General features: G+C 48.2%; 1 protein-coding gene across 1 annotated transcript in view; it reads left to right on the forward strand.

Annotated features, from left to right (window-relative positions):
* Positions 1-13,877, forward strand: part of cux1a (cut-like homeobox 1a) — a 153,463-nt gene that overhangs the window by 62,391 nt on the left and 77,195 nt on the right. Inside the window, exons 3-4 of the mRNA XM_083693742.1 lie at positions 2,502-2,549; positions 13,597-13,675. Of these exons, the coding sequence (XP_083549868.1) occupies positions 2,502-2,549; positions 13,597-13,675 (127 nt within the window). The remainder of the gene's footprint in view (positions 1-2,501; positions 2,550-13,596; positions 13,676-13,877) is intronic.

Below are 13,877 nucleotides of genomic sequence, written 5' to 3' on the forward strand. Positions count from 1 at the left end.
TCCACATGTCTTCTTCCCCACTGTCCTGCTTCCTCCACTCTGAACCCCCTTGTGAAACATGTGTGTCCTCAATCACGCCGGACTTAACACCGGCGTTTACTGCTACTTCTGGTTTTATTGGTCACATGGTTACAGCTTTTGAGAGCCTTTATCCGTCCGTCAGCAACGTAGGGTCATTTTTATGCAGTTGGGCTCTCTGTATATCAAATTCGGAGGCAATTGAATTCGCAGAGCCGAGCTTGCGTGTGTGTGTGTGTGTGTGTGTGTGTGTGTGTGTGTGTGTGTGTGTGTGTGTGTGTGTGTGTGTGTGTGCGCGTGTGTGTGTGCGCGTGTGTGTGCGTGTCCCTGTTCGAAATCCAGAAAGACTTGGGAGTTCTCTTGGCCAGGGCAGGAGTGTTATGTTGAAACCAGATGTTGAGCGATGTTTCCTCTTTGTCACGTGGCCCCTCTGGTGCGCCGCTTACATAAATGTCATCTGTACAGTAGCCCAGCGCCGACGGGAGATCAGCAGGGCCCAGCTGCTCTCTCCCTCCCGGGGAGCAGTGGGAAAAAAGTCCATGATAAGCTGAGCGCTAACGTTAGCCTAGCCTAGCCTAGCCTAGCCTCAGGACAGCAGACAATGAGCCTGTGATGTGTTAGCCTAGCCTAGCTCAGGACAGCAGAGAATGAGCCTGTGATGTGTTAGCCTAGCCTAGCTCAGGACAGCAGAGAATGTGTCTGCTAGAGAGATAACCCTTGTGTCTGCTAGAGAGATCCCCAGAGAGAAGAGAGAGGGGAGCCTGCCATGGGACTCCATCAGGGGAGGGTGGCTCATTGTACTGCATGGAATGTGGAGTACATGTGCTGGATTACATGTGAAAGTGGTCCAAAGTGGGGCCCGTCTCGTTGTGATGCGGCCTCTCAGTACTCTGCAAGTTCATCAACATTTAATCAACATGACCGGCCCCTCCGTGCTGCTGTATTCCCCATGTGACTGACAGACAGACACACACACACACACACACACACACACACACACACACACACACACACATACACACATACTATCAGTTATAGAGGTTGTACTGTGTTAAGTTGCATAGCAGACACATGTACTGTAATATGTTGTGCATCTGCATCATAGTGCTCTATCGTGACTGTGTCTAAAAATGCCCACTTGTCTCATGTGCGCGTCATTTAGGTGTGTGTGTGTGTGTGTGTGTGTGTGTGTGTGTGTGTGTGTGTATGTGTGTGTGTGTGTGTGTGGTTGCTGCCTTAACTGGGTTACAGTGGCCAGTTCTGTGTCGGAGCATGCTGTGCATTCCTATAGGGAGGCCTCATGTAAAGGCCTTTTTGTGCCCAGCTGAGATTTATTCAGGAGCGTATTTAATTTCATTTTATGATCAAACACGCTCGCTCTGTTCAAATGAAAAGGCGCATTGAAATTGGCCATAATCAGATCTGCTTTAATGGCAAGGCGTCGCAATCGCTCCACTGCACGGTTGCGTAAGATGAGATTCATCATTGGGGAGGGGAGGGGTGGGAGAGTGGGAGGGGGTGGGGGGGACGTGAGGGTTCGAACAACGAAGCGGTTTGTTTTGATTGGAGAGCTCCTAGGCTATATTCTCTGTTTTATTTTCTGTGACTTCATTCCGAATTAGTTTTTTATTTTAATCGGCCGCAGACGACCGCAGATCGGAGACTCAACCCAGTTTCTTTTGGTTCAGTTTCTCACAAGCTTTGCGGCACGTAATGCTACTGAAATAGCCCAGGCTTGTTGAAGTTGGCCAATTTCTTTTTCAAGGCCTAACAGTGCTTTTAGAAGTGAATTAATGAACAGAGTCCACATTTGCATGTAGAAATCGCTACTTTTTTCCTATGTTTTTGCATGATTGATAATTTTAACGAGAAACAACTGAGTCATGCAGAACGCGTCCAGCAGAGAGAGAGAGACAGAGAGAGAGAGAGAGAGACAGAGAAAGATGCAAATACATGTATGCTGCTTGCCTGCCTGCACGCTTTTCCTTGAAGCACAGAGCATCCTCTCTGCTCTCATTCAAGGGTAGCACAAGGTGATATACTCTTGTTGTTTTTTTTTTCTTTCTCAGAGTACAAACCTTCCCTCAGGGATATTTTGGACAAATCAGGATCCCCATTTTCATATGTTTAACTGTGTTTCTATGCTACGCATCTGGGAACAAAAGGCTACCCCACTCGGCCCCATCCATCACAGTTGACAGCAGGGTTTTTTTTTTGCCTCGCGGAGAATGAAGTGAAAATGTGGCCCTGGCTTTGTAAACTAAACATACGGTTAGTTTTGTTAGACAGCTTTCTCCTCACTTCTGTGGGGATACGGGCCAAGGTGTTAAACGCTATACAACCCAGGTGAAAAGAGGTGGCTGTTCTTTCACTGTATGAGAATATTGGAATCGTTGCTTTTTTTGTCTGGTGGACAACAAACGCTCTCTTACAAGGTAGCTTTGTGAGGAGATTCTAATCATTTCCTCTCTTTTGTGTTGCAGGATCTGCGAAAGCAGGTAGCTCCGTTGCTAAAGGGCTTCCAAGCAGAGGTGAGTGCAATTTCAAACTAAAATACTCAGGATACATATGTACTATGTTCTGTATATGACATGTATGTTGTGAGGGACGGCGGCCATTTTGCTTGTGTAGAGTTGGCCCCTTGATGCACACCCCATAAACCCTGACATGTGCTGTCTGTGGCAGGCTGGTTGGCTGGCTGTGGCTGTCGCTGGCTGGCTGGCTGGCTGGCTGGCTGGCTGGCTGGCTGGCTGGCTGGCTGTGGCTGGCAGGTTATCGCTGGCTGGCTGGCTGGCTGGCTGTTTGTGGCTGGCTGGCTGGCTGGCTGGCTGGCTGGCTGCCTGACTGTCTATCTGTCTGTGGCTGCCTGCCTGCTGTCCCACTGCTGCTGGAGGAGCTTTCCCCTTCCCCAGTGGAGAGCTCTCGCCAGGGGACTCCATTATTTGTGTCTTTTATGAGCTCTCTGTAGCTCCCAGTCATGTTTAAATTGCATCCCCTTAAAAGATCCCAGCCAAACTGCTCCTGATCAGAGCTGCAGTCTTAAAACTCCACACAGACATGCCTCTCTCTGTTTCATACCCCCCCCCCCCCCCCCCCATCATGATGCAAAGCCTCTCTTGAGATGTATATATATATTCAAAAAAATGAATGCAATAGGCTCCTGAATAATTTCTCCTTGAATACTGGGGGAGAAACATGTTGCCTATTGTATCCGACTTTTCCCGCCTCCCCCCCCCCCCTCTCTCCCTCTCTCTCTCTCTCTCTCTCTCTCTCTGTGTGATATTGTTGGTGTCATTGCTGCAGAGTGGGGGTGTAGATGAGAGTCAATGAGCCAGTTCAGACCAGGGGGTGGTTGGTGGGTGGATGCAGTGGGGGGGGGGAGGTGGGCAGGCGGCTGATGGCAATGACGCTTTAACCCCCCTAGACTGGAGGGATGGTGGGGGTGGGGGTGGGGGGCACGCAGGGGGCACGCAATGCCCACAATGCCCGCGCCGTGGCTTTAAAATCTCTTGACCCTGAACAATGCAGGCTGACAGGCCTGGTCAGCTGGGGGGGGGGCGAACAGCGCCCTCAGCCCAGTTAACGTCTGTAGTCCTGAGAGCGCCCGCATCACGGCGCTCAGGAAAGCATGGTCATTTCAGCGTTGATTTAGGGGACTTGGATGATAATAATGTGAGCTGTGATACTTCAGGCAGGAGGAGAGGATGAGGGGGGGGGGGGGGTGAGAACTGTGTTTCTGGCGCCAGCTCCTAATTCCTCCTCCTCGAGTGCCACTCCTGCAGTAAATAAGGGGCTTAGTGATGTGAAGGCTGTATGGAGAGCATCTATTAAACAGTGTCTAACTCCAGCACTGTGACTGCCACCTACGACTCGCTGAGCCTACCTGCTTTCTGGGGGAATATCCACAAAGTGTGGGGTCAAATCCTCTTTTCAATTCCATAACCATTTGAGAAATCCGATTTTTTTCAAATTCTGTGAATCAATAGAAGCGTCTGTATTGAGTTGACTAGAAAAGGGGGAGTGGCGGTTTTACATGCAGTGACGGACGGACGGACATGTCACTGTTTATGTTTTCCTCAGGGACGTTAATTCCTGACAGGCAGCGATGTCTGATGGAACGGCATCCATAAAACCTCGTCAACCACTCGAAGAGACAGATGCATAATAAGCGTGGCTTGTCTGCACATTTGTCCACTGTTTTGCTCTCTGCATATTTCATTCGTCGATGATGATGGAGGCTTGTAATGTTTTACCGCTTTCTGTCAGATTGCATTTTTAATTTGGGAGCATGTCTTTGAGAGCCTCTCTCTCACTAATTCATGACTCGAAAAAAAATACATTTTTTTTTGCTGTGACTTTTTCCTCTTCAGTAAACAGGAGGAGCGTGTATTTGATGAAGTATGGAACTATGTGTGCTGTGTATATATATATATATATATGGCTCGTGTCCATGACGATGGTCACGCTGATGATGGGTCTAGAGACGTCCCTGAGCAAGGCCCCATGGGGAATCGCTCCTCAGGGAATACTGTCTCCCGTCTTACTTTCCTGCTCTACGATTCACCGGACTCGCTTCAAACGGCCTGTTTGTTTTACTCCCTATTTGTGTTACAATACATCCCTCTCCAAATATGCAGAATTATTAAATTAATCCACTGAATGCACTGAGCATTAGTGTCTCAACAGCCCCGCGACGCTTTCTGTGAGCACCATTGTCTTCCTTAACGGTACATCCGGGGGTCTCGATCGGGACGTAATATCCCCCCAGTCGTAATTAGTCACCAGCACTTAATTATATTCCTATTTCTGTGGCTCTTAAATGTTATTTGGTTAAGTGCTCTGGATACCCTAAAACAAAGCCCACTCTCTCACTAAGAGGCCCAAGAATTTGGCTCCCCTCCTGAATGGCAGCTAAATAAAACTCCCCAACGCTACAGCATGCCGTGCCATGACTCAGTAATTGGTCAGCGGCTGTTATCAGCCAGCGCTGGCGTGCTATAGACCACTATATATAGCCCCCCGAGACAGGAAATCCCCAATAAGAAACAAACTGCAGATGGGATTTAATAAAAGAAGGGTTTAGAAAGAAAAAAGAACGGTTCCTTTTTTTTTTTTTTCAAGAAAAAGCAAATGTCTGTCACCTAAACGCATCTTAAAATGGCCATCGCCAACGCCTCTCACTGAAGAGGCTGCTTAGGAGGCTAAAAGCACTTCTTTTATAATTCAAGAGAGAGAGAGAGAGAGAGAGAGAGAGAAGCATCTCTCTGTAAGTTTGATGACGTTGAAGAGTCTGGAGAGCGACTGCCTTCTTCTCTCAAGGTGGAACCGCAGACCCTCTCTGGCCCATTAGCCTTCATTGCGGTCCTGCACCCCCCCCTCCCCTCCCCTCCCGAGCCCGTTATTGACGGGGGTAATCGCCCTTGTTTAAATCACCCCAGGTGATCACACAGGTTTAAAAATACCCCCCCCCCCCCCCCCCACACACACACACACACACACACACACACCGGTCGTCACTACAGGCTAGCTCGCAGGCAGCGGCTTGAGATTCCAGACAGCGCCGTCCCGTTTCATTCCGGCTCGGGAATAAAAAAAAAACATTAAAAAAAATGTGACGTGGAGAAGGAGAAGTCTCTGACCTTCAGAAGAATCCCAACTCGCCAGTCCCTCGGAATTTGGCCGTTCTCCGCGCTTTTTCCCCGAGCATCAGCTGGTGAGAGATAACGGTGGTATTTCATTTCTGGTATTCGTGCCCGAGACTGCCTCTCGTGTGAAAAGGAATGGGGGGACGGGCGGAGGGGGGGGGGGGGGGACGGCTGTTTCAATAGAGGGCACTAAACAAACAACAAAATGGAGTGTGTTTGTGTGATTCACAGTAGCAGATTGTGAGACACCGAATACGATCCCACAAGCATTTCAGCTCTGTCCGTAGGGGAAAGAAGTCACTCTTTTTTATTCTTTTTTTGCTTTGTTGCTCCTGCTGTTCCCTCTAACAGTGTACACACACACAGAGAAGCAGAGAGGAGCGTGACGTGAGCTGCATTAGAACAACTGAGACACTCCACAAGTTCCTGGAGGGGGGGGTGGTGGTGGTGGGGGGTGGGGGGTGGTGGAGGGGGGCAGGAAAGGGGCCAAGCTAAGGCAGATCCGTCGGGGCTGTTTCTGCTCTTCTTCTTCTTTCTTTTTTTTTCTTTCATATTTTCTTTCTTTCATATTTTTTTATTTGTGAAGCGAGCGAGGGAGCGCTTCTTTTCCTGTCAGGAAATGAGAACACAATGGGGAGCAGAGCTCAGCACGCGGCGCCCAGAGGCCCATGTGGACACACCACGGCATGGGGGGGGGGGAATGGGATGGGGGTGGGGGGGGGGGGGGGGGGAGCTCAACGGCACCCCCTCTTGGGGAAGCAGGGGGATGTATGTCTGCTACTGTACAGTATATCACCCCTATGCCACGTTAGCTTTCTGTACGTGGCACACACACACACACACATAAACACAGACACACTCACACATAAACGCACACACATACTCTGCCCACACTGTCACCACAGCCTCTGAGGACCCCCTAGTCAGAGAGCCCCCTGGATCTTTGATTTTTTATTTGAAGACACACACTTACACACACACACACACAGAATCGGTGTGACATATTCAGACTCTACTGTGCCAACTCGGGCAGCGACTGTTTCAGAAAGACCTTGAGGAGACAGGATGGCTGTGCAGACACATATAAGTGGCATAGGAGTGGTACACATGCGGAAGTCACTACCCATTTTGCATAATTGCAGAGTAATTTTGGACGGCTGTCTTGTGTGTAAGGGCATGCAGAGCCCAGGGAGAAGACTGTGAAAGTCAAGTTGGCAGCTTGAACAGCGACGGGATTAGTTCAACTCACCGACACACACACACACACACACACACACACACACACGCACAACCTCTCCTTCTCCGCTAGTGTGTGTGTATAGTGGAACTCTGTTTGCATACAATGAATTCCATAATGTCCTAGTGCTGTAGGCTAATTGCAACGTACATGATATCATACAGTTGTTGTCACAAACACCATGGAACATGGGCTTGACAAGCAGCGTGATCTACAGCGCCCCATACGCAGGAGACAAAATCATTTAGAATATGTGTAGCCACTTAGCAAACGTTAGCATCAATGTAGATGGTCTTATTTCCGTATAAATAGCTTTTCAAAGCGTAATTCAGCATTCACCGCAAAGCACATGACTGAATTACTACCGTGAACACGTTTGTGAATCAAACAAGACACAAGATTCCACGTGTACACCTGCTGTACAAAACCGGAGAAAAACGTTGTCTGTCACTTGCGCTCAGAGTCTGGTTGGGCCGATTTACAACGCCACGTTTGTTGCATGCGCGTTACACAAAGATTACGCAGTCTGGTCGAAAAAAAAAAGCTATGGGAATGACTTGTGTCTCAGTTCACCAGCCGGAGCCTATGTTGCGTGTTTTCTTTATCAATATATTCTTCTTCACAGATGTGCACTGCAAATGTTGATGTGCACTGAAGGTTAGTAGTAAATGACTCATTTGTAGAAGTTTTATCTATTATTCTTGAAGCACCCAAAAAAAAAAATGAATATACATTTTTGTCATCTTTTAATGATTCCAAGTAAAAAAAAATTGTTTGAAGAAATGGAATACATTTGAAATTGGGGAAATATTTTTTAGGGCCCTACACAGGAGTTGGAAATAAAAACTCCAAACTCCAGCCCTGTGTGAGAGTCAGACAGGCCCACTGATATACTGTACTGCTTCATGTAATGATGTCGTTTTTCCCGTTTTTTTTTGTTTTTTTTGTTAGTTTTTTTCCCCTGTTGAACTGAGGCTGAACCAAACCGTGGACTTGGTGAACCATTACATCCCGCGTGTATGTGTGTGTGTAAAGCAAGATTCCCATCTCTTCCTCCACCCACTCTCTCTTACCTCTCCTCTGTGTCTTATAAGTGCAGCATCTCACCTACACACACACACACACACTCTCTCACACTCTCTCTCTCTCACACACACATATCCACCCACACACACACACACACACAGGGGAGGTTGACTGTGATGATGGCACAGGGTGGTGCCCGCTGTCTGTGATCTCCCTGTGACACTGATGCTGATGCCAGCCGACGCCCGCTTTGCCCCAGAGGAGCGATGTGTCAGCCATCACAGGCCATCACCGCCTGGCGCTCCGCTTGCCCGCTGCCCCGCGTCCCTCGCTTATCCATTGCTAATGTCTGTAATGTACGGGGTACAGAGATGAGGGGTGTTCTGGAGAGAGTCGTACAGGTATAAAACTATACTCTATACAGTACCGGTATACTTCCAGACAAAGTAATGGAGGAGTTTACGATGAATTGTGACCCTCGTCAATATCGGTAACGGCAGACATTTTGCTCGGTTGCCTGAAAGCTTTATAGGGTAGCATTGTTACTGTTTGTACGATATCAGTTTACACTTTACTACTTTCAGTATCCTCCCTGACAACACACACACACACACACACACACACACACACACACACACACACACACACACAGCTCTCTCTGTAACTGGTTCCTCGTTCCATGGGAAGTCTATAGGATGGTTTTAAGTCCTCCGTCCTCTCAGACTATAATTCCCTGCTTAAAAGAAAGCTGCAAAGCCATTAATCCTTCCTACCCTGCCCAAAAAGAAAACACACACACACACATACACACATACACACAGTCTTTCATGCACTCACGGACAATCGTATAGTCTCTCATACGCATGCACTTACTCTCTTCAACACACACATACTGTAGGCCTACAGCGCACACACACACACGCACACACGTACACACGCACCACTCCGTATCAGTTATCTACAGCTTAAAAACCTGCTCTGCAATTACCGGGTCGGCCGAGGTCACAGACAGAGAGGTGTCTCCCGGCCCCCTAAGACAGCCAGAGCCAAAGCGTCCTCGTGTTTCATCCCTCCAGCCTCCCACCAGCGTCATGAGGCTAGCAACCGCCCGGCTATTTTTAAGTGTTCCAGCACCTCTGAAGGGTCCAGATGGTTCTTTAAGGGGGGGGTGCCATGGTACTGTATACCTGTGAGCTGGTCAGCTGTGGCGTCAGCCCAAATCTCGCCCTTTCACGCACACACACACATGCACTCACCAAGACCTTGCACTTGCTTTAGAGTACAGCTAGCAAGTGAAAGGTGGCTAGCATAAGGCAGTAGGCATCCTTAGCTTTGTGTGTGTGTGTGTGTGTGTGTGTGTGTGTGTGTGTGTGTGTGTGTGTGTGTGTGTGTGTGTGTGTGTGTGTGTGTGTGTGTGTGTGTGTGTGTGTGGGGGGGGGGGGGGGGGGGGGCACGCGTTGCTGCTGCTGCTGCCAGATGCCCTCCTCGGTCAGATTGTGCATGGGGCTGCAGTTTGAGAGAGAGAGAGAGAGAGAGAGAGAGAGAGAGAGAGAGAGAGAGAGAGAGAGAGAGAGAGAGAGAGAGAGAGAGAGAGAGAGAGAGAGAGAGAGAGAGAGAGAGAGAGAGGAGAGAGAGAGAGAGAGAGAGAGAGAGAGAGAGAGAGAGAGAGAGAGAGAGAGAGAGAGAGAGAGAGAGAGATAATCTGCACTGAGCCGTGGCTTCAAAGACACGCAGGGCCTCCGACACACACCCACACACACCCAGTACAGTAGGGGGGTAGCCTAAAACCCTGCTGCCATCCCTTTCTCCCTCCTTCCCCTCTCTTTCTACTTCTTCATCCCTCCATCATTGCCCTGGCCAGTTCACCACTTTCAGTGGAAACACACAGCCGAGGAGCGCCATTGAAAAAAAGTTGACAATATGTCTGGCAGATCCTTTTGCCCAGTAAGCTGGGAACCTTAATTGCTCCATCTTCGGGAGAGGGGGAGGGGGAGAGGGAGAGGGAGGAAACTTGGCCCTGTTTAGTTTGATCCAGATGTTTTCCAGCAAAAGCCCATCTGAAAATGTTTAATTTCTCTCTCTCCCATAGGAGCGAAAAGAGTGACTCGCGCGCACTGGCTACTCGCAGTGGCAACTGGCTGCCTCGGTTCATAAATCAAACCTCTTTCGCGGAGTCTGGCAGAAAGAGTCCTGAGACTGTGTGTGTTTTTATTTTAAAGGTACTATTTGGTGTCTGTAAACACCATAGTCAATGGGGCGGTTTTGTACTCGGTAACTTGCTGACTTGTACTGTACTAGAGCCCAGTGAGGTTTGGCTAACACTGCCCCCCATGGGTCGGGAAGGAACATGTAAATAAGGAGTGTGCGTGTGTGTGCGTCTGCGCGCGTGTGTGTGCGCCTGTGTGTGTGGACAAGACAGTACAAGCCACAGACAAGACATGAAAGCTCTGTTTGGAGCCTCCCAATTGAAGTGTTGGTTGACTGACAGCAGCCGTGTGTTCTAGTAGTTCCAGTAGCTCACACCTCCCCTCCCCTCCGCTCTTCTACCCAGGGATGACCCACTTAGCTGGCGCTGGCCCAGTTCAGAGGCGATGCCAGGACTGCCTCGCTGGCTGGCTGGCTGGCTGGCTGGCTGGCTGGCTGGCTGGCTGGCTGCTCTCACACTCAAGGGAGGGGAAGAACGCACAGTCAGCAAGGCCTTGCCAGGGTTCTCAGGAGACATGAGACACGAGGCAGACACACACACAGATGTAAAGACACACACACACACATACTGTATACACACACACAGACATACTGTATACACACACACACACACATACTGTATGCACACACATACGTTACTGTATACACTCTCACACGTTACTGTATACACTCTCACATACACACACACACACACACACACACACACACACACCAACACACAAGACTGCCTACGGTCATAAAGCCACTGAACCCCACCGTGGGTGTTAGTTAGAACTGTCATTCATTGACTGAAGACGTACAGTATAAGCCAATGGGAGGTGTTGACACTCTGAGGCCCGCCCACATCCACTACCAGTAGAGATGAATCAGTGACACCCAGTAGAAGAGTCCGAGTCATTCAGGACGTTAGGCCGTGTTGAAGACCCACAAAGCTACACGACCGTATTTCACCCCGTTCCATTATTATTATTATTTTTTATTTATTTATTTATTTTTGCGAGCTAAACTAACTCTAAAACGTAGCTTAGGTTTCTGATGCGGTTCTGATCCGGACCACACCATCGTCAACGATCAGATTGACAGAGCGTGATACAGCAGCAAGCCGGTTCCTCTCTTCGCATCCCACCCACTTTATAGAGCCCAGCTGTGGCTTTTAGCCTTTTGCCGTGTGTATGCGTGCGTGCGTATTTGTATATTTGTGCGTGTGTGTGATGGAGTGTGTTTAGAGTACTCACAGCTAACATAGCCTCTTTAAAGCAAAGCTTTTTTTTTTTTTTTTTTTTTTTTTTTTTTTAAAACACATCAAAGCAGAGGATTATGATGGTGTGAGAGCCGATGCCTTATTTGTGTCATATGACACAAAGATGGTGTATCACCATCCGCCATGCTAGTTAAAGAGGTTTTGTGTTAAAACCTTTTCCCCTGGCCCCAGCTATTAACGGGCCAGTGATATTGGCAAGCGAGGGTTTAGGGACACAGTAATCGCTGACCTGTACATGACCTCCCTGCTTCTCCAAGGGTCAAGGAAGAAACAGGGTAAGGAATGACGGTGCGTTGTTTGATTATGTTGGAAGCTCCAGAGATACGCTTCCTTTAATCCGTAGTTGTTGAGCCACAATCTGCCGAAAAACACATACGTGGTGGTGTACGTTCTACTGGCCGCTCCGTTGACAGCTGCCATGCTTGCTCTGGACAGTCGTGTTGCAATTTGTTTTTTGTGAACAAGCCGTACCGTTTTGTTCGGTGATATGCTTGTTGGTCATATGAAGGACAAAGCCGTGTGACAAAGGCACCGCCGGCGACAGTTGACTTTGTGTTTTGTTGCTTCTGCGTTTCTTTACGCTGATATTGATACCAATTCCAAACAAATCAGTCATTCCACGGAATTCCACAACAAATCCCCTCCTCCTTACCGTGACTGCTTCACTCCCGCTTTCATTTGAGGTACTTGAATCCATTTGAGGTACTTGAATCCTCTTGTCCTCCCCACAACCCCCCCCCCACCGTGACTCATTGCTTTGGTGCTTCCCAACTGTAGGAGAGCTGTATCTGCCCAGTGCCCATGGCATAGCCACAGTCTTATACCGTGTGTGTGTGTATGTGTGTACATATATATACACACTCACCGGCCACTTTATTAGGTACACCTTGCTAGTACTGGGTTGGACCCCCTTTTGTAACCCATTTGCTTCAAGGTTCGACATGTTGTGCGTTCAGAGATGGTCTTCTGGTCTAGAGTGGTTATTTGAGTTACTGTTGCCTTTCTATCATTTCAAACTAGTCTGGCCATTCTCCTCTGACCTCTGGCATCAACAAGGCATTTTCGCCCAGAGAACTGCTGCTCACTGGATATTTTCTCTTTTTCTGACCATTCTCTGTAAACCTACAGATGGTTGTGCGTGAAAATCCCAGTAGATCAGCAGTTTCTGAAATACTCAGACCAGCCCGTCTGGCACCAACAACCATGCCACGTTCAATGTCACTTAAATCACCTTTCTTCCCCATTCTGATGCTCGGTTTGAACTTCAGCAGGTCGTCTTGACCATGTCTACATGCCTAAATGCATTGAGTTGCTGCCATGTGATTGGCTGATTAGGTATTTGCGTTTTATATATATATATATATATATTAAAAATTATGTTTTTATATATATGTTTTATATATATATATATATATATAATTTATTTTTTTAAGGTTATTTTTTGGAGTGTGGTAGTCCCACTCTTATATAAGTAAGGAGGGGAGAGGGTATGTCAGCAGGGCATGGGCCAGATTCAATCCCATACCAACATGGGCATACGTGTGAACTGCAGGCCGTGGTGCTAGACCCCTGGACCACCCCCACATACGGGGTGCGATCATTTCCGAGGCGTCTGTTTGGCAGCAACTGTCTGGCAGCAACTCAATGCATTTAGGCATGTAGACATTCATTTTTCATAATGAAATGAAATGGCTGGGAGTGAGAACTTCTCAATCTCTTGCACCAGGTTATTGTTAAGTGAGTTGGAAAGCTGGCATCAGGGGACTCTGCTTGGATAGACACCATCAAGGACCACAGAAATAAGAAATATCAATTAAGTGTTTTCAAGTCATGCTTTCATGTGCTATTCTCTGGGATCAAACGCATTTTCGCTGTATTTTGTATTTTAATCCCCAAATAACGTCAACATTTAAAATCACCAGCAGCAACATTCAGTCGCTGCTTTTCTCAATCAAGAGTTGATCTCAATGCAAATTGACTCTGCGTCGTTGTCGTGGAAATGAGTCGGAATGTGTCCGTACGAGATGATCGGCTCTACAAAGAAGAATGTGAGGCGATGGTACAGAGAAGATAATGTCATGAAACAGACGCCTCGGAAATGATCGCACCCCGTATGCAGAAATGTACAGTACGGTCTTTGATGTGGTGTATGCCTTTGAAAAGTCTCCTTCTCACCCAGTCTCTGAACCACCGTCTCATTTCAGATCGACGCCGTGAGTAAAAGGAGTAAGGAGTCAGAGGCTGCCTTCCTAAACGTGTACAAGAGATTAATCGATGTCCCAGGTAAGGTTTAATTGTGTGTGTGTGTGTGTGTGTGTGTGTGTGTGCACGCATGCGTGTGTGTGTGCAGAGGATCTAACACAGGCCTTTTCACAGCAGCCGAGGCAGCGTAAACACATCCGTCATGTTTATGAGCCACCCATCGCTGACACACACACACACACACACACACACACACACACACACACACACACACACTTCTGAT

The sequence above is a fragment of the Argentina silus genome, assembly GCF_951799395.1.
Source record: "Argentina silus genome assembly, chromosome: 2".
NCBI classification, from domain to species: Eukaryota; Metazoa; Chordata; class Actinopteri; order Argentiniformes; family Argentinidae; genus Argentina; species Argentina silus.